This window comes from Cyprinodon tularosa, unplaced genomic scaffold (assembly GCF_016077235.1).
Source record: "Cyprinodon tularosa strain WSP-4 unplaced genomic scaffold, ASM1607723v1 ctg98, whole genome shotgun sequence".
Lineage (NCBI taxonomy): Eukaryota > Metazoa > Chordata > Actinopteri > Cyprinodontiformes > Cyprinodontidae > Cyprinodon > Cyprinodon tularosa.
In genome coordinates, this window is record NW_024039762.1 from 73,590 (window position 1) to 98,938 (window position 25,349).

The following is a 25,349-nucleotide window of genomic DNA, read 5'->3' on the forward strand; positions in this document are numbered from 1 at the left end:
GTTCTCTCCTTTCCTCTTAGTTCCTTCTGGTTACTATGTCTACACCTTCTCCCATATAAGCTAATTTATCCTCCCATTGTTAGTGTCTGCCATATATACACGCCTTGTTCAGTTACTCATTGCTGGATCCAGCCTTCATTCTTTTGTTTTATTCCTCCCTTTGTCTTCTAGTTTTTTGGTTCTTGAGTTTTTTTTTGTCAATTGGTTCTGGAATATGGATTTTTTCTCTTTTCTTCTTCATTAAATTTAGCAAATAATAATCTCTGCTTCTTCTACTCTGCATTCAGGTCCACTACAACATCCACAAACCCTGACATCTTGATAAATAATATTATCTGAATTTGTATTTATCTGTTGAAAAGTTTCAATAAAGGGACAAAAGAAAATATTTTATTTTTTTTGTTTAAAACACTTTCTGTTGTTTAAACATTATCTGAGAACTTTCTTTTTGTATCTGGTACACTGAAAGATTTAATTGCACTACTGTAAACATCTAATTTTGAAGTACATATAATTTTTATTCTTAAATGGATCACATTGTACATTTTACAGATAGATTTTCTCTGATTTGAAATTATTTTGTGCAAGTTTTTTTTAACAATTTATGGGTAGAGCTGGGATTTAAAAAAAAAATATGTGCAGAACAACAAAAAACGATTTTCATTTTTTTATTGGTTAATAGCACATTTTAATATTGTTTTTTTTTTTTTGTTGAAATATACTTTTTTTTAAACACAGTTAATGTTATAACATTAAATGTAAGGGTTGTAATTATATCTTACATATTGAAATGCTGAAAAAAAAGTCTCTACAGGATGTGAAAATGTAAAAAACTGCCCTGGCGAGTTTGCTCTATGATAGGTCATAAAGCGTTAAGAATAAACATACAGTCATTACAATGCAAACGGCACAAAATACTAATCATGATGAATTACTTTACAGGCTGCTAAACAGTCTTGTCACGCAATACTTAATCTGAGTCATTTAAAGATATAGAATCTAATCTATAGAACTGATTGGGTAACATGGATGAAAGTTCATTTATAATCTAGATGAAGAATAAATCTTTCACAAGTTTACATGTATGAATAAATCCATGATCCGTCAGAATAATGTGTTTTGAATTTGTTCTGCTCAGAAAGGTCATTATATCAAATAACAATTAGAAGATCAAGGGTTAAATATTTCTACAAAGTCTTTACATCACCAAATTGAATCAAACTTTTGGAAAAGTAGATTAGAATAATATTGAAATGATTATTTATTTCATCAATGCTGTCACTAATGGACCTCATTATGTAGCCCAAACACGCTGATTACACAAACATGATATTTAAGATTAAAATAGTACTTCAAGTCAGGAAAGAAGTATGTGTAATAAAGAAATGTATGCAAAATTCATTTTTTTTCAAAATGCATTTAAAAACACATTCAGTGAATGTATTAAATGTGCAATCTGTCGGGGCATCAACGCGGAACAGCCAGGAGTCTGTACTCCTCAGGGGAATGAGTGAAACCCATTACTCCCTCCATGCTGGGCATTTCTCCTGGAACTGGAGCGAAGGTGAAACGCTGCAGCATAGTTGAAAAAAACAGGAAGAGCTCCATTTTGGCCAGATGTTCCCCCAAACACATACGTTTACCTGCAGTGGAAAAAAAAAATGGATATGCTTTACTTGATACCTTCAGTTTATTTTTATAAGTAGTGTAAATTAGAGCTTGTTCATACAGATGTGTAGACAGCAACGGTTCTACGTTTTCGTATTTTCTAGACATAAGACAAAAATATAATTTGCTTTTTGTCGTGTGGCTAGATAGAATCATTGATCTCCATTTTATGGAAATGCTAGAAAACAATGATTATGTCTGACACTGATTTAATTACTTAAATATTTTCTGTAACTTGGAAGTGTTGACTAATTGTGTAATCATTTTTTGAGCTGCAGCCATATCTCTTCGAGTTCAATCTTTGAGTTTCAGTTTTGCAGGATTTTCTTGTTTAACCCCCTACCAAGAAATTGAATACCCAAAATCAGACAGGCTATGTTGTAGAAGAAAGAATAAAACATATTTTTACAGTTTATTTTTTTGTAGGAAAAAACACAGTTAGACTTCTGTTCCACTTTGAATCTGGGATTTAAGTCTGTTCAACCTGTTAAACTGGATTACGTTTTTTTTTTCTTTATACAAACTGAACACAAGTAACAAAGTTCAACAATTGTTTGCCATGATTAGCATCACAGGTGGCATTGATCTAACACATGAAATGTACCGTTCCTTGATTTGAGGAGCAGAGAGAACCCCTAATCCCCCTCATCTCACCATTGTGTGCATATATATCAAGTATATCAGGAGTTTTGAATTCACCAACTTGTTACCAACCTGCTGAAAATGGCAAGAAAGCATCTCTTTTGACAAACTTTCCCTCTGAATCCAAGAAATGCTCAGGATTAAAGACATCCGGAGTCGCCCACTCATTCTTATCAAACAACACAGAAGACAGGATTGTGGTGGTACTGGTTCCCTAAAACAGAACACAACATGTTTCAGACATCAGAAGCAAACAAATGATTAGCAAATTTCTTCAAAGAAAATTAGTAGAGTTTAGGTTTTTATTCTCCCACCTTAGGGATGAAGTAGCCTCCCAGTGTTGTGTCTTTACTGGCCATTTTAGGAAATCCCATGGGAACGATATTTCCAATCCTTTGTACCTCATGGATGACGGCATCAGTATAGGGCATGTTTGGCCTGTCAGCCATAGTGGGCTGACGAGACTGACCAATCACTCTGTCTATCTCTGCTTGGACCTTCTCTGAGAAAAGAAGAAAGAGAATAAAAGCCTCTCAACTGAGATGAGAAACCATTTTGAGCCTTCACTGGGATAGTTCTTATTTCTGGAATAATGATGAGCTCACCCTGTATCTCTGGGTAATGCAACATGTAGAGAAGGGCCCAGCGTAACGTGGTGGCGGCTGATTCTGTTCCAGCCTCGATGAGGTCAAGGGTGGACACCACCAGTGTTTCAATGTTGAACCCGGCCAGGGGATCGTCTTTTTTCTACATGACATTAGAACAGGGGGATATTTACCAATATGCAATACTAGGCAGTCGCCTAGGGCCCCAGGTTTACATCTGTTTACATGTATGGTTATTACAACTATTCCTTATTTGTGCACATTAATTATGTTTTTGATAAAAATCCTTTCGCTACAATGCCATCAGATTGCTCACAATATTAAGCGTGTCTCGCAATTTTTCAGAACCTTCTAGCACTTTTATTTCAAAAAAGCTAGCTCCAAATTTAGCGATTTTTTTCTGCTACTGGAGACATTGGAAACTGCTAAAAGCAGCGAACTCTGCTCTCCAGAGCGAGTAGATTGGTAACCCCGCCTCCTGCTCTCCTCTATCTTGTCTGCTGTCATGATTCATGCAGCTATTATTTCATCCAAATGAAAAATGGAGAACAGATAAGCAGATCATGGCTTGTCTACAGTGAAAAGAAGGACTGGGTTATTTACATTTGGAAACACAGGAAGGAGCAATCAGCTAAGTGAGCTTAGTGCTTGGAAAAAATCTTTCATTCCTTTAGAGACGGCATGAAAAGTCAGCTGAGTACAAAACATAGAGAGGAAAACAAGAAGAAAAGGGACAAGAAGAGAGGGACACAACCTAGAACAGATAATGGATGTCTATTCTATTAACATTTCTCTATCTGGAGAATGGGGCTGTTTGATGTGTTGTCTTCTCAGTTCAGAGGGCCCCCTGCCTGTCTTGGTCTAGGGCCCCAAATTTCCTAAATCCCCTCCTGCATTAGAAAATAGGATTTAATCTTATTATACCAAGGACTGCACAGACAGTTGTAACTTTATAATGAAGTATGCATAATGCACATAGCAAGGCTTGACTACATGCTAGTGAGGCGTTTCATACCACTGGTTTAAAATATCATGTTTAAGTTAACAGGATGAAGCAATGAGTTAATGCAATCAACTGGTTTTCCTTAGATAGAAAACTTTGAATCAATTTGATTGTATGATCTTGTTGAACTGTAAAGTGCCTTGAGATGACATGTGTTGGGAATTTGGCGCTATATAAAAAAACTGAATTGAATTAAAATAAAAAAATAGGGTTAGGGTTAGGGATTTTATTATTTTTATATTTTCATCAAATATCTCAGATGGTCCTAAAACATAAAAGTTATTCATCTATCAGCAGGATGATTGGCCTCCCATTTCAGTCCTACCAGGACAGCTCACAGATCAGCTGCACCTTCGATTCTTCTTGGTCACCGATTTCCAGTTCTAATGGAGATGGAGCCAAACCTGAAGATTCTACCTCTCTGCGTAGTTACAGCCAGCGGCACACACACAACTTTTTTTTTAAAAGGATTCTCCTCACTATTTTTTGAATCAAGACACTCACTCCTATTAGATCACATGCAATACCATGGGCGTAGGTTTGCATAGGGACCATAGGGACATGTCCCTACCAACATTTGGAACGGACCTATTTGTCCCTACCAATAATTGGATGTAAACAACATGTTTATAATTTACTATACAGCAGCCGCTTCTTTTCCTCTCGCAGCTTCTCTGCCTGGTAGCTGCAGCTGCCTGCTCTTTCCTGTCCCTTTCACATAGCAGCGCATCAACTGTGCTGCGCGGTTTAACTCTCTGATTATTCTGCCTTAAGTTCCGCCTTCTCTCTTTCTGATTGCGTGTTTTCTAGTCTGTATGTGTGCGCGCGCGGGTGCTTGGAGCGCGGAAAAAAAGACGCTAAAACAAATTAATATTGGGCTACGAAACTAGTCCGAATTAAAAAAAAATTATCTATGCTAAAACAGGCGAAAGCTTCTGATTGGAGTTCTGTAAAGAAGCAGGAGAGAGTTTTTTTATTTGTGGAACTTGAGAAATGTAAGTTAACAACGTTAGGATTTCTTTTATTTTATCTTTTAATCAGATAGCCAAAGGCTCCTTAAAGAAGATCTTTTATGAAATGAAACCAGGTGAAACAGAAACGTTTAAACGTTTCCTTTGGAGGAGTTCTGGATGGAGAATATTGACAGACAAAAACTTTTTTTTTTTTTACCTTTCAATGCTAATATTTTTTTACATTCTTGGTATAATTCCTGCTCTAAGTGGGTCACTCTGTCGGCTAAAGGCACATTTTAGTGGCCCTATACTCCAGTTAACGATTAATCAATTACTAAATTAGTTCAGGATTATTTAAATAATTTGTTAATATGATTGTTTCAGCCATAGATAAAATACATGAAATTAGCTACACAGAGTAACTACAGCCCAGATGTACAACTTCTAATATTAATACTTTAAATGCTCAGTGTCAGTTCCTCTTCTAGTTCCAGTGCACATGTAAATACAATACATTTATTTGCCGTCCCTTGAATGTATTATTTTGCATGATCCAGAGAGAGCATATTAGATTAAAAAAAAAAAATAAGAGTGGGGTTTACCTCTGTTTACCTCTGCACAATTCTCTATCTTCAGAAGAAAACACAGGATAAATCCACATATTAAAGACTATATTTGGTTAAACAGACACTGTCTTAGTCGCAGGTAAATTTAAATGCAATCCTTTTCAAAGTGGAAAAAGTCTAATTCCACATTCATCAGAGCCAGTGATGCTTTAAATATTGATAAACAGCATCTAGTGCATGTAGTGCTTATAAAATTTGTATTAATGTAGCAAGAAATGCTGCTGTTCTCTTTAAACAAAATGAGCCCTGAAGCTCACATTAAGCATAAAAAAGAGCATGCATATTTTTTGCAAAGGACCAATGAAACTGAAGAATAGTGTCCCTACCAAAGTTGAAATCAAACCTACGCCCTTGTGCAATACTAACCATTAATACTAACACATAAAATTGTTTGCAAGCTCAATTTTTAACTCATTATTGAAGGTCTTAGAATTTCAGACCCAGACCTGATTTTACAGAATTGTTTGACGCATGTCTGGTATTTTTTTTTGAATGTTTCACCTTTTCTATCTCTGAGAGGTATACGTCGATATAATCTCGAGGATCATCCGGGTTCCAGCCCTCTTTGTGTTTCTCAATTTCATTTTCCAAAAACTTCACAATCCTCCTGTAGTTGGAATGGACAGTCTGGTGAGGTCCGGGCAGGTACGTCATCAGGCCAGGGAAGGCATCAAACAGCTGTTGATTGGACAGACTATCAGATCATGCCACACAAAAACTAAAAATTGTGTCTTTTCCAATACCTGAGCCCGAAGGGAACCAGACAGGATAACAGCTTCATTGTCCAGCTCCAGAAATTCTCGAAAGCTTGGATCTGAGTATTCAAATCGATGTCCAAAGACCACGGAGGAGATTATGTTACTCACTGCATTTGTTAAAGTGTAGTGAGGATTAAAAGGCCTTCCTGAGAAATTTGAGAATTGAGTTTAAATCAGCATAAATCTTTCTTTGGAAATTTTTATTTTTATTGATTTTAGTAAACGTCAACTTACCTTGCTCATCTTTGAAGGCTTCACAAAGAAAGAGAGCTTCGACTTCAATATACCTTTCTAGAGATTTTTGGCCCTCTCCAAAGTAGCGTAAGTGAGTGTTGGCAAACTTCCTCTGCTTCTTCCACAAGTAGCCATTACTGAGAGCTATACCTGTGACATTAATAAAACAATGAACGCATTCTTTCTAGCTTTGCTAGCTGGGATGCAAACACAGAGAGGATATTTTACAGCTCCAGTTAACTGTTGGTTAAGGAAGCATGGACTTATGGCTATACCTGCACTGACCTGAATGTAATCAGAAATAAATAAATAAAATAAATCATAAATTGAACTTTATTGATCTCATAATTGAGAAATTAGCTCTCTGCATTTAACTCATCCCCTTTGGGGAGCAGTGGGCTGCCACTGTGCAGCACCTGGAAAGTAATCGGGGGTTAAGGGTCTTGCTCAGAGACCCAGATTGGCAGATTGGTCTGTGGGAGTGGGTTTCACAACACACAACCTTAAGGATTCCAAGCCCTGTGCCCCAAACGCTAGGGGTGTAAATAATAATCGTTTTGTATTGATGCATTGATCCAACAGCCGACGATCCGATGCATCGAGACGTCTGCAAGATGTTTTCATGTTTGGTTCATGTTTTTTTCCCCTCCGGTCTATTTTTATCCATTTGGTCCTGGACGTAATCCTTACTCCCAGGCTGAGGTGGCGCTAAACCTATTTTACCCTCCTACCTTGCTTCCTTTAGCCACTACCCTTCTTTTTTTTAATGCAAGGCCTTTCAGAATATACACAGAGGTATTATCTTTCTGTGAATAATGTTTTCATAGGCCTAGGTGTAGTACAACTTTTCTACTTCTGTTATTTGCTGTTGTTTCTTAAATAAAATGCATGACGATGTTACAGCTTTCATTGAATTATTTCAAATTTGAAACATTGTCTAGCCTGTAGGGTGAAATTTTTTTTCTCTCCGATTAATCAAATCGTATGGCATTGTGGTGTACTCTTGAGTATTGAAAATAATCGAATTGTTGGGGTCAGGAAATTGATGCTGAATCAAATCGCCATGATGGGTGTGATTTACACCCCTTCTAACCACTAGGCTGCCACTCCCCTCAACTTTCTAAAGGAAAAAACAAAAAGAACTATCCACTATATTGTCCAACCTTATCCACAGAAAGCAGCTCCAATACTTTCTAGAGTTTGACAAGTGAAGAGATTCCAAACAGAGTTCAGATTGGTTGCAGCTTCCCAAACATTTCTCCCTTATCTTACGAAACACTTTTCTTGCTCTAATGAAGCTATGTTGTAATTCTTCATCTTAAAGAAAATAATGTTAATATTTACAGCTCTCATGCATAATCTACCAGGCCTAATGGATGCAAATGTGCTGCAAATGCATAAATGCACTTCAAATAAAAAGAGGAGTGCATACGCAAAATTAGGCAAGCAAAGACAAAAATTTAACTAACAGACAAAAACACAAGCAAAGGAAACTGCAAACTATTTCTGTATTTACTTGATAGATTAATTTTTCAGCAGAGCAACAAGTTTGCAGGGTAATGGACCGAAGGCAACAATTTCTTAAAGTAGGATAGAATGATATGGTTTAAAAGCAGCATTTTAGCACTCACCTAGGCCTTTGAAGACAACGTGAAAAAGAGGAACAATCGGGCGATCAACAAAGCTGTCCAACTGGTTGACAAGAGCTTCTTTAACCATCTTGTGCCCTGAAACAAACACCAGCCTCTCACTGCCTTTCCTCACACTGAACACAGGACCGTACTCCTTTGCAACCTGTATGTAACAAAGATTGAGGGAAATCTTGGTCTAAAGATGACTGAAATAAAAAAAGAACAGCTGTTGAATGTTAAAATAATTATAAACGATTTATGTTAAATATTAATTATTAGATTTGGTTTCAGGAAACATTTGAAGTTGAAAAAAATGTGGTCAACACTGCTGTGTGATTTACCTCCATGGGATTAAAAGCATGAAATCTGCTCTGAAGTTCTACACAATAACATTCAGTGACATTCCCATACATGCGCATTCTTTTAAAAAAATATTCTGGCTTTTACCTTCTCCATTGTTTTGAAGTCCAGCGGAGTGAGGAGATTTCCTACAAGAGGCGCAGCCCAGGGTCCCGGTGGAAAGTTAGGAGGCCTTCCGTTTTTGACAACATCTAATATCAACAGCAGAACAAACCCTAACAGAAGCCAGCCAGTAAAGTCCATGCAGTCCAAAAGAGCTTGGAAAATCATGTCGAAGAAATATTTAAAACAGCCCTGCTAAGAAATAAAAACTGGCCTTGTTCAGGCTGGATGGACTGTGTGTAAGGTCTGCTTAAACAGAAATGCAGATAACAGGAACAAAATACCCCAGCAACGAGAGAGAGCGTTATGTAATACTGGATTCCTCTCTGGAGACATTGAGAGAAAGAAACGAGGGCAGGGTTAAACATTTTTCCAGACAGCTGCAAGAATGCATAAAGGTAATTAAAATGTCATTATTCAACTTAATTATTTTAACACAATCACAACTCCAGCTTGCATGTATTTTATATGGATTTACCATACCAAAGCTTTGCAACAAGCAAAATTAAAATATTTTTTTTCCAAATGAATAACCGTGATCTGAATAATGACACACCATCCCATCAGTTTCCAGTAATTTTTATTATTGTTTTTTACATTTACAGAAGAATTTAATTAGTGTACTAGTGGACCAATGCCAATGCCAAATACACTTACATTATATGAGGAAGACATATTTCAATAATCTATTTTTATATCTATATTTTTAAAAGAAGACTTCAGTCAGCAGGACATCCCACCAGACAAAACTTTCTTGAAAAGACGTTGAAAATATAACATGATTCAGGTCAAAACAATGTCTGCATTTGGTTGAAATTTTCAGATCGTTGAAAAGACTTTGAAAAGTCTAAAAAAAAAAAAAGAAAAAAAGAAAAAAAAAGAAAAGACTTTGAAAAGTGGTTTTGCAACATCTTTTGAATGTCTTATTATTTCAAATCAAAGTCAAATCAAATTTACTTGTATAGCCCTTTACAATAGCCAAATGGTACCCAAAGTGCTTTACAACAAAGCCATAAAAACAATACATAACACATATAAAAACATACAAGATACAATTAAAAGTGCTGTAGTGGTCAGAATTAAAAAGCTAATTTAAAAAAGTGGGTTTTAAGCTTTTTTTTTTTTAAAAAGGCTGAGGTCAGTAGTGGTGCGGATATCAGGGGGTAGTTTGTTCCACAGCCTGGGAGCAGCGACGGCAAAAGAACGATCGCCCCACTGTTTGAGTCTTGACCTAGTGACCTCTAGCAGAAGCTGACCCGAGGAGCGTAAAGCTCTGCCACAATTGCGGAAAGTTAAAATTTTAGACAAGTAAGAGGGGGCAAAGCCATAGATGGCGTTAAAAATAAACAGCAGAAGTTTAAAATCGATTCTAAAACGGACTGGAAGCCAGTGGAGTGACGACAGCACAGGATTAATGTGTTCACGTCTGGATGTGTTTGTTAAAAATCGGGCAGCAGCGTTCTGCACAAGTTGCAGACGAGAAATTGTTGACTGACTGAGGCCAACGTAAAGGGCATTGCAGTAGTCCAGTCTTGAACTAATGAAAGCATGGATTGCCTTCTAAGGATCCTGCGGATTGAGAGAGGACTTGACTTTGGCCAAAAGACGGAGCTGGAAAAAGCTCGAGCTGACAATGGAGCTAATCTGTTTGTCAAATTTGAGCCCATTATCAAATGTTACACCGAGATTTTTGACATGACATTTAAAAAGGGGGGCTAGATTGCTGGAGTTTGTGGTGAGAACATTTGAAATTGATGGAGAACCAAACAAACCGCATTCGGTTTTGCTGTTGTTTAAGTGCAAAAATTTCTGTGACAGCCACTGCTTTATATCTGTGATGCAGTCCAGTAGCTTAGTGAATGCAGTGTTTGGTTTCGTTTGGTTTATTTAACTAAAGTGGGACAAAATCAGACCAAACAAACAGCCCAATTTTCAACAAGTATTTCTGGACTAAATCAAGACTATGACGGACCAACCAGGTTCAGCCTAAAAACCAACATCTAAAGGATGTCTGGTGTTTGGGGGGGATGGATTTAACTGCCTTTTAAGTTTTTATCCTTTATCAATATTTTTCATATTCAAATTCAACTCAAGTTATTCTTAAGACAGTGAACATTTAAAGTGGTAAATTTTGGGCAAAAATAATTAATGTATATGTATATTCTTGGCCTTGTAAAGCTTGCTGATATTATTTCCTCAATAATGACAAGAGCAAATAAAGTTTATTGGACCACAAAAGCAGTGAAACCAAGACAAAAAGACATCTCAGCAGTTTAACAAAATGTGTGCAGCTTTTATTATACTCATTGTCACAAATCTTCTGTCTTTAAGAAGTACTGCGTACTTATGAATGTGCAGAAGTGCTTTTATTTTGAAAGGTCAATACACTGAAACATATAACCCAGCAGACTAACCTTTGGCTTTAGCAGAGCAGTTTAGAGATGGAAGCAATACACAGTGTTCTGGGCTTAGGGTGGATAGACGGCAGGAGTATTTTAATATTTTTCTTTGTCTTTCTGCTTCTCAGCAATGTTTTGAAGAACCAAAAACCGAAAAACTTTCCTCCTGGACCTCTGGCGCTTCCCATTATTGGAGATCTTCACCGGATCCAACCTTCAAGACTTCACCTGCAATTCAGTGAGGTGGTACACTGGCCCATATTTCCAGAAATATGAGTCCGTATTAACTTATTGTTTGACATATATTTTAATAATGTATATTGCAATGGAAATTCACACTCAGGGTTAATTACAACTTATGAACTAAAATATACATTAAAATATACATTAAAATAAAAACATTACATAAATGCTGAAGAAACAGAAAGGTTGCAATAATCTACAGAGTAAAATTTTTCATTTGATGAATATTAGTTTTTGTCCTACATTTCTGCGTCACTGTATCACCTGCAGTCACGTCTTTTTTTTTAATAAATGAGTTTTTATTAATGAATCAATTAACTTTCTGTGTCATTGTTCATGCAGTTTTATGTACAAAATGACAATAAAGACCGTCTAAGTCTAGGTTTTGAAGGTATTGAAAACTAAATATTTCAAAATCACAATTTTAGAATACTACTATATAAAGGAACCATATTGTAGGGTCTGACATGAATAATATTTCTGTAGCAATTGGAACTTTGATTGATTATGAGCAGGTTATTTTGCTGCAAGGATTTTTTTACTCCATGTCATATAGTTGCTCTCTGGTCTGGTGTTATAGGGTGAAGCAAATATTGAAGTAATCCTGAAAAATTAGCAACAAACCCTTTATCAGTTCTATTTTTTCAGTTTGCAGAGAAGTATGGAGACATTTACAGCCTTCATATTTTTGGTGGCAGAGCTGTGATCATTAACAGCTACAAACATGTGAAAGAGGCACTGGTTCAAAAAGGAGAAGATTTCATAGACCGCCCTCCTATTCCATTGTTTGTTGAGTTATTTGGGAATAAAGGTATTAATTCAGTTTAAATAGTTACACTTAAATAGACATCTGACCTGTCAAACTTTGATGTTAATGCTGATTTCTTTTTTCACCAGGCCTTGTGATGTCAAATGGCAACCTATGGAAAGTACAGAGGAGGTTTGCTCTTCATACGCTGCGGAACTTTGGTCTGGGAAAGAAAACCATGGAGCAATGCATCCAGCAGGAGTGCCAATATCTCACTGAAGCTTTATCAGAACACAGAGGTACAAACAGAAATCTGTTATCACACACCAGTTTATGTCTTTTTATGTTAGAGTATATTTTTACATGTTCCAATTATCCCTAAAATAAGGTTGGAATTCCTGCAGTTTCTACATTATCTTATTTAGCCAATTATCTTGATGCAAAAAATGCAAAAAATGCAAAAGGAAAAACAAAAACAAATAAATACAATCCCAAGAGTGTTACATTTGAGGTCTCCCTTGAGATATATATATATATATATATATATTGTCAATTTATCACCATGCAGGCATAATGGACCTACTCTTAAATAAGGGTTAGAAAACAAAAATCAATTAACAAAAAGCAAGTGTACTTAGTTTGGTATTTTTCAGTGATCTAAGATTGCATGTGCAATGGATGACAGGGGCAAAAGTGACAAAGGTAACTTTATTAAAATGAGGATTTAGCATATGACAGGATGCCAATATGGAGAGTTTGGAGAGCATAGTGGGTTTATTTTGCAACAGCACTGCACAGAGATGGCAGGTATGATCCCTATGTGGAGAATATGCAGGAAGGGGAGAAGAAAGAACCTTCTCTGTATGTAGAAAATGAAAAATAAAACCAATATCTATCACATTAGTACTATGGAGTAACGTTTTGATAATTTAAACTATTGCAACCAGTCATGATTGGTCTCTGAAAGTATTGTCACTCAGAAATGGTCAACACATAAAGGCCAGAAAACAACTAATCCAATCTTGCGTCAGATCCAACAGAAAATTGTGTCGGATGAGGTCATAGTGTTTAGCGCTCATTAAACCACAATGGGTATGATCCCACCAATATGATTTTACATGAAGGGGCTACGTAGGTCCAACTGAGATAGGCCTAAGGTGTAGTTCAGTAGGACTACGCAGCAAGTCAGCGGCAGTTAAAACAGATCTGCTTTGGGGAATAAAATAAAATCGCACAGGAGAAGAGTCAGTTTTGAGCTCGCATGTCGCGTATAGTAAGCAGGAAAGAGTCGTTCAAAACCAATGAATGCAAAAATAAAAAAAATAGAATACTTTACCCATGATAGGAGTTCAGGAGGACAGAAAACGGATAAAGTAGTGATCCTCTTTGAGCCTCACAAAAACGAGGGACAGAACGTGCAGTTTATCAATCTCCTCGGACAAAAGAAAAAAAAAATCTGAAACAGAAAATGAATATAGTAAAATAGTGATATTCTTTCAGCCTCACAAAAAAAGATGTAGATCTTATTATGTTTTTAATATAGGTATATGAAGATTCCCTATCTGTTATCGTTAGTGGGACTGTTCATAAAAGGTTCTGAAAGTTATTAAACCAGATCCATGCTTTCATTTGATTCAGCCAAATTATGAGGTTTTCATTTTCAGTGTTGCATCTGACATCCTGACTCATAGAACAAGGCAATACTTTTCAATCTGTCATCTATTATTTGTTTTATAGCTGTTATATATTTAATTTACCTTCGGGATTAATAAAGCAATTTTGGATTACTTTATTAATTAGACAGGTAGGTGGAGGAAAAGTCCGGCAAAGGGAGAATTTCATTCTGGATAGAAGTTTCTCCTTGGCTCAACCTCGGCCACCCTGTGGCTCTACCTTTCTTATACCACATCCAAAGTACTCCTGAGCATTTTCTGCATTTGTGCTGCTATAGAATTAGACTGTTGGAGGACATAGGGAACCCTTTTGATCATTGCATCTCCATTCTTCCATTCTCTAGAATTTGTTAGTTCAATCTCTAACCTTATGCCCTCTCTGCTTTTTCTCATCACCATCCTAGAGAGAGATATCAGCTGTGCTGCTGCCATCGACATATTTGTTTATAGATGTTGGAGCTTGGCCTGTTTTTCAGTGTAATCCTGTTTCTCTGACTGTGACTAACTGTATGTGCTCTCCCTTATCCTCTGACATAGGAGCTGTGTGTTTCATGGACGGGGCCGCCTGTGGAGCTGGTTGACAGTTGTCTTTTGTATCTCGGCTTCTTTTTCTTTGTTCGCTTCTGTCTCCTTGAACTCCAGTTGGCCTCAGCAGATGGCCGCTCACACTGAGCCTGGTTCTGCCTGAGTTTTCTTACAGTGGAGTTTTGCTCTCTACTGTGGCTACAAGCATTCTTGGTGTCAGGGATTGCTGAAGAGTCAATGAGTCAATACAATCAGCTGGTTTTCCTTAGATAGAAAATTTTGAACCAATCTGACTGCATGATCTGGTTGAATTGTCTCTATAAAGTGCCTTGAAAGGATATATATTGTGGCTATAGAAATAAAAAGAATTGAATTAATTTGAGTCTAATCTAATTTTGGGGAGCCTGTAAGACCTGTAGCCATAGTGAAGTGGATATTTCCATCCTCACACTGCAACTTACAAAACCCTTGTTTTTAGACTATTCTCTGTAATTCTTGCAGATGACCCAAAAATGTCAGCAGTTCTGGAAATTTTAAAACCAGGCAACAGCAACCATGCCATGACTGATGTCAAATTCACTGGTCACATTACCAAACAGTAAATCCAAATTAAGTAGCCGGTGGGTGTATGTATTTTCTGGCAAGGAAAAAGGATCTAGAAAATCCAATAGAACATTTTTTTTTTCTATTGGATTTTTTTTTTTTTTTTTACTCTTTTAATGTTATCTATGCCTAACCTTTTTTTTAAACCTGAGTCTTGAATCCATTTACATTTTTGCAATGTTTATAAAAGTGTCTTAAAATGTTATTGATTAAAAGTTGTTGCACCCTGCTGTGTTTGTTTTTTATTGCCCAGCTAAACATTTTCCTACCTTTTCCAACATTCCCTCATTTGACAAAACTCCTTCATGCTCTCTATTCTCTGCAGGTAAACCCTTTAATGGCCGGTCACTGCTTATTAAAGCTGTGTCCAACATTATCTGCTGTTTGGTCTTTGGAAATCGTTTTGAGTACAATGACGAGCAGTACCAGACTATTCTTCAGTACTTCGATGATGTCGCTCACCTACAGGGAACTTTGTCAGCTCAGGTATGCATTGTTTCTGAAAAGCAGAGGATTTTATCCTGAAGTTAGAACATGTTCTTATATGCTTTCTGATATTTTATTATTTACCAATATTTACCAACTTTGAATCAATTTGACTGCATGAACTGGTGAACTGGGCCTTGAGATGACATGTGTTGTGAATTGGCACTATATAAATACACTGAATTGAATTGAATTCAATAGGCTTGGACACAGAATATACTTTACATATATTTAGTAAGGAAACAAAGGTTCTGCTTTACTTACTTTTTAAACACAAACATCTTTCTTGTTCTTCCAATGACATTTTATCCTTGATTTTCAGATATTCAACATGATTCCCTCTGTGATGAGGTGGTTGCCTGGACCACATAAGAGATTATTAACAATTCTTTATAAGTTAAAGGACTTTGTGGAAATGCAGATCAAAGAACACAGAGAGAACTTTGATCCCTCATCTTCAAGAGACTTCATTGACTCCTTCCTGATAGAAATGGGAGATGTAGGTTTTTTTTAATTTCCTCTTACATACCTTCTTTACATGTAATCAAATCATCATTTTTTTTCTTGTGTCATTTATAGAAAGAGGATGAAGATTCTGGTTTTGACCTCAACAATTTATATGCTTGCACTCTGGACCTGTTTGGGGCTGGAAGTGAAACTACAACGACTACTTTACGCTGGGGGCTTCGGTTCATGATGTGCTATCCAGAGATACAAGGCCTGTTTATAAATAATATTATACCTTTGTCTTCCATATTTAATAATCTATGAATGTTGTCTGCACAAGCTTTTATTTTAAAGCTACAGTGTGTAATAATTACAGGGATATAAAGTCAGAAATTTAATATATTATACATAACTATGTTATTTATCATCACCTATGAGCTCAGCCTTTTAACCATAATATTTGCGTTGCCTTAGAATTCGTTATTTATAATTACATAGGAGCGGGTCTCGCAGCCATGGGGGCAGACATCTTTGCGCTACGGCAAGCGCAGAGGCAACAAACTAGCGATTGCGAGATCTCCCATTACGCTCAAAAATAACAACGGCAAGCTAAGAGAGATGAACTGAGACGGTACTGAACAGTAGATGGCAGTATTATGCCTGAGAAGCGTTTAGTCTGCCTGAAACCAAAGAAGAAGAAGAAGCAGGTATACTGCGCTTCAGTAACAAGAAAGGTGAACAAGGCGGCAGGCGTGAGTGACTTTGCAAACTGTTTGGCACTGTGTGGCCAAACATCAGAAGAATGGAGGATCATGCCTACTCTGTATCACAACGAAAAGCGGTGGACACCGAACCCCCGTCATCTAAGAAGCGGAAACATGACGAGAATAAACGCAAGCGTGACAAGAAACGACAAAAAACACGGATCAACATTGGCACGGCATTTACACGATGGAAGTCACTGATGGAGGAAAAAGGTTTTCAAAGTGACGCTCAAGTTGCCAGTTTTCTCTTGGACAGGTAATTAATCCTACACACACAATTGTCTAATATCACTGCAGTTTTTGGAGTACAGGATGCTCAGACCTGTCTAAAACAATAACATGCTGCGTGATGATGCTGTTACTCTCCAGTATACTTATTCAGCAACGTCCCTGACGTTTCACAGGTAATGATTCAGTAATTTTCTGTAAAATAATTTTCTGGATATATACCTCGGTTACTTCTCTCTGGCTCCTTTGGAGATCTTCAAGCCTTTCCTCCTCTGCTCTAGTCACCCCGCTGGCCCTGGCTGCACGCCCACCCCGGCCTCTCTGCCCTCTTCCTCGCCCTCTTCCTCTCCCTCTTCCTCGCCTTGTAACCCCCGTGCCACAAACAAGACTTGGACTCTGTAAACGGGGAATATATATTCTTCTAGCGAACACAATCTCGCTGTTAAACTAATGACTACAATTACTTCATCTGTTTATATCACCATGCAAAGCAGCTCACCAAAACGTCACAACGACGTAGAAAAAATAACGGGTATATTTATTATCTAAAGTCTACATGAAATCTATACCCTACACAGACTAATGAAATACTATCTGTAAAATTATCTATGTAAACAAACCTCATCACTTGAGAAGGTAGGTGATGCGGACGTCGTGGAAGACATTTTGTCCCGTAACGCTCGCCGTACTGTTGGGGGGGAGAAGCGGTGGGGGGAGACGTTCATGTTGCTGCAGTCTGCAGTCTGGACGTTAGATGTCGCTGAAAATTACACACTGTAGCTTTAAACCTTGAACTCATGTTGGATCCTATTTGTGTGCAGAGCGTGTCCAGGCTGAGATAGATGCTGTGATTGGTCCTTCCAGACAGCCTTCTGTGTCTGACAGAGACAACATGCCCTACACAGATGCAGTCATCCATGAGATACAGAGGTTCGGCAATATCGTTCCCCTCAATGTGGCCCACATGACAGCCAAAGACACCACAGTGGATAAATACGCCATCCCAAAGGTACAGTGGCGTGAAAAAAACATTTATTTTCTACACATGAATGAATCAATTCAAGCCATGCAAAGACAAACAATTAACAATTAAAGCCAAGAAGTCAAACCAACAGCTTTCCTGCAGCCACCTGGACCAGTACTGCCTAATAATAGCTTTACTGGTGTTACCTTTTTTTATATTTAACGAAGGCCAAAGTTCCAATAACACATGAGGAATAAGAGCTGGCACGTTTCCAGATAGCCTATAGTGGCAGATAGGATGCTGGACAGAAATTACAGAAATCCATTTCTCATGAGCTGAGTAAAGAGGGTCTTGTTAACCTAGGGAAGGGTGATATCCCCGTAGCTATGTGAGTTCTGCGCATATTATCCCAGGAATTATCTGAGGGTTTACTAAGATAGAGACCTTAGAGTAGATTCCAGCTCCTGATTTATTCTTTTAGATTCTCCATTAGACTGTGGGTGATAACACCCAGTATCAATCAGAAATGTTTCCAAACCTGAGAGGAAAATTGAGGATCACAATCAGATATTATCTCCTCTGGGATTCCATGTAATGGGAAGTAGTGTTGCACCGATGCCATTTTCTGGCCCCGATACCTGGCTTTACGGTATCGCCCGATACCATCTGTTTTAAATTGAGGTGTGTGTGTTTATATGAAGAACTGCATACTACTTGGATGTAAAATAATTGCCATCATGGCTTTGTTAAGCTACTGCCTACCTTTGTGATGCAGGAAAAAGACTAAAACAAAGTGAATCCAGTAGAACTTTTTATTGCCTACCTGGAATGGGTGACAATAGTTGAATAAACTTTTGGCTCTCAGAATGGTATCGTGCCCTATTTGTTGGTACTCGCCGATACCCATACTAGGGACTGACATTTTTTCGGGAATCCCACGGGTCACGGGATTCCCGTGGGATTCCCGTGGGATGGGAGTCAGTATTAGTAACGATCACGTGATTGGGACGGTACAGGATTAAACATTAACGGGAGCAGACGGGAGCGGGAGCAAACCAATAGTAACAAAAAAAAACTAGGATCGATGCCAAAAAATAAAATAAAATAGAAAGAAAAAAAATCCAGTACTGGCGCCGCCATTTTGTAGTTTTTTTCCTTGAAGCCTACACTATAATGCGAGTCAAAAAAACGACACAACCCAAAAACCAACAGTGCTTCCGCTCTGAGTTTTTCACCCGCGCTCAAAAACAACAATGGAGGGACCAACAGTTACTACAGTTAGAAACAGGAACTTAACTGACCCTTCATAGAAATTCAGATTCAATGTATTGGCAGAAATCTTATTGAAGACAACAAGAATGGGAGTGGTGCAAGAGCAGGAGTCATTCTGAATGGGAGTGGGATAGGAGTGGGAGTAATTTCACCAGGAGTGGGACGGGACAGGATTTAGATTTCTACTCTGGCAAAAAAAATTTTTGTGGGAGTGGGACGGGACAGGAGTGAAAATCCACTCCCGTGTCAGTCTCTAACCCATACCACCATTGTAGTGCTGGACCAGGGCCCCGCCCGATACTGGTATCGGTATCACTGCAACACTAGTGAGGAGACGTGTTTTATCAGCCGCTGTTCGGTTTGGAGAGCTGAAGGAAGTTGAGAGTTAGGTAAACCAGATGGCAAAACCCAGAGCAATGTGATGGGTGATCATGGGTGTTTGGGTATAGATAGTGGCTGAAGCAACCCAGCAGGAGGATGCTGGGATTGTTTATTCAGGGTGCAAACATTCAGCATTTCAGCAGGCTGAAACATACTCCTTAATGTCCTTATAGACAGACGGCCACCAATACAGGCAAGGGATGAGCGCTACTGTACAAATGGTACCTGGATGGGCAGAGGACGTAGATATATGATGTAATCTGACAGCAACAGGAACAACAATTTTGTTAGCAGAGGCATTAGTGGATGCAGGGACAGCTTCCAGGGCTTTTGGTGGGGCTTTTTTCCAGGGCTTTTTTTTTTTCCAGCTTCCACATTCTGGTGAGGGATCCAAATAGGGCTGCAACTAATGATTATTTAGAAAATCGATTAATCTGTTGATTAATAATTAATAATCGTTTATTAATTGATTAATAATCGGATAGCCAAAGGTTTCTTAAAGAAGACTTTTTACGAAAACAAACCAGCTGAAACTACAATGTTTTCACTTGAGGTGTTCTGGATAGAGCATATTGACGGATGAAATGTTTTTGTTTTTTTCTTAAATGCACAATGTTTATATATATTTTTTACTATTTTGATATACTTACTGCTCTAAGTGGGTCATTCTTTCAGCTAGAGGCACATTTTAGAGTCTCTATATTCCTGTTAATGATTGATCGATTACTTGACGTTGACGATTACTTCAGTAGTCAATTATTAACAATTAATCTGATTAATTGTTTCAGCCCTAGATCCCGTGATGCAAGTAGGTGGGAGGAAGGAAGCATGTGACACATCTAAAAAGTTTATTTCCTTTTTATTTTCATCAACAGTCCAGGGCGACTGTTGTTAGTTTTGCTTTTTTAATGAACTGTTGCTTTAAATTCTCTTTGTCATAACACTGGAAATTAACATTTTGCCTTATAAAAAAAAAGAACTAACTAAAAACTTTTATTCATGATGTTTTTTGTTTACATTTTCAAATTCTCAGGGAACTTTGATTATACCCACACTTCATTCTGTCCTCCGCGATAAGTCAGTATGGGAGACTCCAAATTCCTTTAACCCTCAACACTTTCTGGATGAGAATGGTAAATTTAGAAAGAGAGATGCTTTTATGCCGTTTTCTGCAGGTAAGAATTTTTTTTTAAAGTCCTTTAGAAATAAATTCAGTTTCATTTACACCTCTGTGTACATCTCTGATCTTCTGTCACTAGTTTTTGTTTAGTCCAACATCACTTTGACAACTACAGTTGAAAACCTTAAAAATATTTCTATTCAAACCCTTGACACCCGAAATTATATACATGTTTGTGTTTATTAAAAAGTTATTTTTTGTCTTAAACTGGTTGCCAAATTGAAATTTCTAAACTTTCTATTCATTTAAAAATAAGTAGAAATTTAGGTATATTACAAATTTGTGACAATCATAACTTTATTACTATACATACACTGGTAGGAAGGAGATTTTCTAGAACAAGACTAATGGGAATATTTTCCTGTTGTTATTAGATGAAGTATTTGTGGGCGAATAAACTTTGTCACCATTTTAAAAAAAAAGTTCTCATAGACTGTGTCTGAATATCCACCCTAACCGCTATATAGAGTGCTTAATATAGTGGTTTAGCCATTTTAGATGAGTGCCCAAATGTCTAGTGGATGAAAAAGTGGACTTGAAATTTCCCACAATGCACATTTAAAAGTAGTGATCATCCATGGTCACTAGACGAGCAGAGATATCCTGGGATGCTTTGCGTTGAGAGCTCGCCTCGCAATGCATCATGGGATTTGTTGTCACAGCGGCCCACTGTCACCTACAGGGCTGATTATCCTCCCACATCAGTGTGTCGCAGTGAGCTTGTCGCAGTTATTTTTTATTCATGCCCAATATTGAAGCGTGGTCTGCGCTGTTATTCCACTCCACAACGCAAGAGGGACAATCAGGAACTAGCTGTGGATCTAGATACTCGCCGAGGCGGTGAGGAAGTGGGGGCAAGTTTGTACAGCAACGGAGGGACATGAGTAGGGTTGGGAATTGAAAAGATTTTCACGATTCCGATTCCCTTTTCGATTCTATGAAACGATTCGATTCTTTATCGATTCTTTTTTCGATTTCAATTTGGGGAAAAAAGGAGAACAAACAGTTTGATTATCAGAATCAACTTTGTTTACTTAACTATTGCACAATCTTACAAACTCAACAAGATCAAGATGTCCACAGGAAATGTGAAACTGGAGTAACATCAGTGTTTAAATGAAAAATGAATACAAGAACAAACTTAATAACCAACAATGTCTAATAACAAATGATGGGATAATAACCTATTTTAAATAACAAAAAATACTAATTATAAAACAGTAGTAGGGAAAATTAACAGTTATTTTGCAGAAAGATGAGCATATCTGCTTTTTCTGGAAGGATACGGGATCTTTCAGGGCTTATGGTGTTTCCAGCCGTGGAGAACACCCTCTCAGATGGGGTGGAGGAAGCCTGCACACAGAGGTAGTTTTCAGCCAGTCCAGATAGCAAGGGCAGCGTATCTTGCTTGTTCCACCACCACAGTGTGGCGCTATCCCTGCAGGGGATGGAGGGCAAGCTTTTACAGAGCTGGATTTCCTGATCTACCCTCTGGGCTAAGGAAAGACGGGGCTTTGATTCACAAAGTGACCGCAGCTCGTTGTCTTCCTCCTCGAATAGTTCTTCCAACTTGCGTAACTTGCGTAACTTACGTAAAAAACGTGACGTAAGTCGTGCTCCCCAGCATAGATATCCATAATAAAGGCCTTTATTATGGATATCTATGCTCCCCAGAGCCGGCGCTCTAGGCTCTGGGGAGCACGACTTACGTCACGTTTTTTACGTAACTTACGTAAAAAACGTGACGTAAGTCGTGCTCCCCAGAGCCGGCTCTCTAGGCTCTGGTGCTGCGGGAATCGAAAAAAGAATCGTTCAGCGAGCTGCCAAACGATGCCATGGAATCGGAAAATACGGAACCGGTTCTGAACAGGAACCGGTTTTCGATTCCCATCCCTAGACATGAGAGCGAAAAAGAGCGGGGATCCAGGTGGAAAAAGGGTCCCAGAGTTCTCACTCACCTCGCTCTTCTATCTGGTACAACTTCAGTTGTTTTCCACAATGGCGCTCATAAAAACAAAACAAGCAGGTAAGGTACTGCGGCACTGACTACGGTCACCTACAAGTTTGGAGAGTTGTGGAAGGGTGTCTGCGGCAGAGGCGGGGGCACATTTGCATTCACTGCGACACACATGCAGATGACCTGGTTTCTGAGTATAGATTAGCCTTACAGCTGTTGCTACCCGACAGTGGCAACAAATAACAAAGACGGCGCAGGCACCGTGCAGGGAGGGTCTAGTGATCATCTGTTTTGAACGGTCAGTTAACTAAGTTCCCTGTAAAGTCCACTATAGTCCCTGCTCTATATAGTGATTGGGTGGTTTAGGGGTTAGGGCGGACGTTTGGACACGGAGAAGGTATAAGTTACACTGGTAGATGACGAGACATTACACAAAGTGACATACAAAAAAACAAAGACATTATAAAATAGTAAAGAAGTAAAATGACAAATACAGCCCAATATCTAAATAAATTACTAGAATGTGTCAGTTTCCTTGTTCAGCTTCTATCAGCTGTGTGCTTCCCATGACTTTTTAAACTCCTCCATGATAAGAAAAAATAAACTTAGTCTTCTTCCCTCAGAAGAAGCCCAAATGTGTGTTTCTATTTAAGTAATGGTTGATTGGGCAGAAAAAGCTTAGATTAATTGAGTTACGGATTAGACAGTTTGGGCTGTGAGCCGATCCCACTAAAATTCACCTGAAACCAGGCACTAATTTATGTGCTTTACATTTGTTTCTGCTTTGGCCCTTCTGTGTGGACTTTACATGTTCTAGTTTTGTACATATAATATGTTTCTGGGTAATTTCCTTCAGTAAATCAAAGATTAATGGTGACCCTTAACCGCCCTTAGTTTTTAGACTCTGTGTCCATGTGGAGGTATTTGTTTTGTTTATATCTTTGTAAAGTACAAACCTCTCACAGGTTTACATTATCTAGTTAAAGCTAAAAAAAAAGCTCCAGCCACTCAATAGCTTTTCCAGGAAATGTTTCAGTTAGAAGAGCATGTAATGTCATAATATTACAGAAAAAAAGAATCATGTTCTATAAAGCAAACAAAAAGCTCTAAAAAAAATACTGAGCACTCTCTGTTTAGATTATGCTGATGTATTATAGCGGTGTTCTAGATGAATAACAGCTGATTAAGGAACCCAACTGTAACTTTATAGAATGGGTTGAAACAGAACATCTGGGCACACTTTCTATTTTATGAATTACTGGGAAAGAAAATCTGTGTTTTTTTTTATGTGCAGAAGTTAAAGGGCGTAGGGACTGTAATATAAACTGTTGACGCCCTGATTTATTATCTGCAGCGTAGCCGCCTGATACGCATTCAAGGATAACTGAGCGAACATTGCTCCCCTACTTTGGCTATAAGACAGATAATAACATGAAGTTACTTTTATTTGATCCTAAATCTTAGTTTCCCTCACTGGTGATGCAAGCTTACCCATCAAGGATTTTAAGTCTTACCCTAATTAGAAAGATTCAGATTTCCACCACAAGGGAGCGTGATAGTAAATAATTTCTCCTGTGTTGTGTATTTTTAGGGAAACGTGTGTGTCTTGGGGAGCAGCTGGCCAGAATGGAGTTATTCCTCTTCTTTACCTCCCTCCTCCAGAGGTTTACATTCTCTCCTCCTGCTGGAGAGCAGCCCAACCTGGAGTTCAAACTGGGATTTATACTTGCTCCCAAGCCTTATAGTCTCTGTGCAATTCCCCGTTAAACTAAGCAGCTTCAGTGTTCATCTATAAAATATACAGTGAAATAAATGTGAACCGTGAGCCTGCCGACAATCCTCTAAAGTTTCATATTAAACTACATTGTTTTGTGTTTTTTAATCAATGAAGGTTAGGTTTTAAAAGCGTGATTTTAATGGCTTTATGAATAAATTGCAATACAATGTAATTATCAAAAAATTGTGTTTTATGACAAGAATTCAAAACAAGCAGCAATAAAAACTCAACATCTAACCAGCCTCTGAGAGAGTCTAACAAATGCTTCAATAGATAGGAAGTTAGCTAGCAGAGAACCAACTGGGTGAGAGGTGAATGGAAACAAACAGACTCCAGCCAGTTATGCAACACATTCCATCTCAGAACCCTTTGACACCACATGCTAATTCAACATAGGGGTTGGGTGTGTTCCAGCTGGTTGCAGGGGGAACGTAGGCGGTATGCTGTGTTGTATTAAACACTTTTTTTTCCAGATAATTTTTGGAGGTTTTACAGAAAAGCTGGAAAGTGGACGTTTTGATAAAGCTATGGAAGTTCATTCCCTGATTCTCAGCTGTCTGAATTCCTCAAAACAAATCAAAAAAAAAACAAAAAAAACAAGAATCAGTCTAAACATGCCAAGAAATGAGAGCAGAAGGTGGAGGAGAGCTTTCATAGGGACTGGTTCTTAGTCTTGTATGAGTTGTTGCTGTTCGTTTTACAAGTTTTTGGGATGACTTATTAAGCTGGCTTTGATTTATCTTTAGTTTAGGAAGTCTTCAGCTGTTCAAACTCCCCCTGCTGGTAGGTCTCACTCCTGCAAATTTCCCCCTTCAGCTTCTACAATAGTTTCTGGTTGTGCTTGTGTGTGTTTAAAAAACCCCAAAAGAAAATAATAAATAACTGAATGCTGTAAATTGTGCAATCTCTTTCTTTCTTCATTGGTATATCAACCGGAGCTCCTAAATGGTTTGGACCTTTCATATATACCGTATTTTCACGACTATAAGGCGCACTTAAACGTCTTTTTTTCCCCTCAAAATGTGCGGTGCGCCCTATGGTGCGGTGCGCCTTATGTGTGTTGTAACTGCGACTTTTGAGACCACCTCATTGAGGAGATGATGAAAGAGTGGCTGAATGT

At 38.1% G+C, this 25,349-nt stretch overlaps 2 protein-coding genes across 2 annotated transcripts; one reads left to right on the forward strand and one right to left on the reverse strand.

Annotated features, from left to right (window-relative positions):
• Window positions 1-731: 731 nt before the first annotated feature.
• Window positions 732-8,870, reverse strand: LOC119777089 (cytochrome P450 2J2-like). Its single transcript, XM_038275876.1, has 9 exons — window positions 8,568-8,870; window positions 8,121-8,283; window positions 6,490-6,639; window positions 6,241-6,401; window positions 5,999-6,175; window positions 2,916-3,057; window positions 2,625-2,812; window positions 2,383-2,524; window positions 732-1,643 (listed from the first exon to the last, which is right to left on the reverse strand). Exons 1-9 carry the CDS (start codon window positions 8,748-8,750, stop codon window positions 1,468-1,470), a joined length of 1,482 nt encoding a protein of 493 aa, XP_038131804.1. The 5' UTR covers window positions 8,751-8,870; the 3' UTR covers window positions 732-1,467.
• Window positions 8,871-10,996: 2,126 nt separating this feature from the next.
• LOC119777086 (cytochrome P450 2J2-like) lies at window positions 10,997-25,125 on the forward strand. Its single transcript, XM_038275873.1, has 9 exons — window positions 10,997-11,224; window positions 11,873-12,035; window positions 12,122-12,271; window positions 15,099-15,259; window positions 15,582-15,758; window positions 15,839-15,977; window positions 17,520-17,707; window positions 20,349-20,490; window positions 24,044-25,125. Exons 1-9 carry the CDS (start codon window positions 11,024-11,026, stop codon window positions 24,217-24,219), a joined length of 1,497 nt encoding a protein of 498 aa, XP_038131801.1. The 5' UTR covers window positions 10,997-11,023; the 3' UTR covers window positions 24,220-25,125.
• Window positions 25,126-25,349: the final 224 nt, after the last annotated feature.

Excerpts from the sequence above, each read along its gene's own strand:
- LOC119777089 (XM_038275876.1), bottom strand. The coding sequence starts at position 8,750 with ATGATTTTCCAAGCTCTTTTGGACTGCATGGACTTTACTGGCTGGCTT. Across the intron at positions 8,284-8,567 it reads ACTTCAAAACAATGGAGAAG|GTTGCAAAGGAGTACGGTCC; the intron begins GTAAAAGCCAGA and ends TGTTACATACAG. Across the intron at positions 1,644-2,382 it reads TTTCTTGCCATTTTCAGCAG|GTAAACGTATGTGTTTGGGG; the intron begins GTTGGTAACAAG and ends TTTCCACTGCAG.
- LOC119777086 (XM_038275873.1), top strand. The coding sequence starts at position 11,024 with ATGGAAGCAATACACAGTGTTCTGGGCTTAGGGTGGATAGACGGCAGG. Across the intron at positions 11,225-11,872 it reads TTCACCTGCAATTCAGTGAG|TTTGCAGAGAAGTATGGAGA; the intron begins GTGGTACACTGG and ends CTATTTTTTCAG. Across the intron at positions 12,272-15,098 it reads AGCTTTATCAGAACACAGAG|GTAAACCCTTTAATGGCCGG; the intron begins GTACAAACAGAA and ends TATTCTCTGCAG.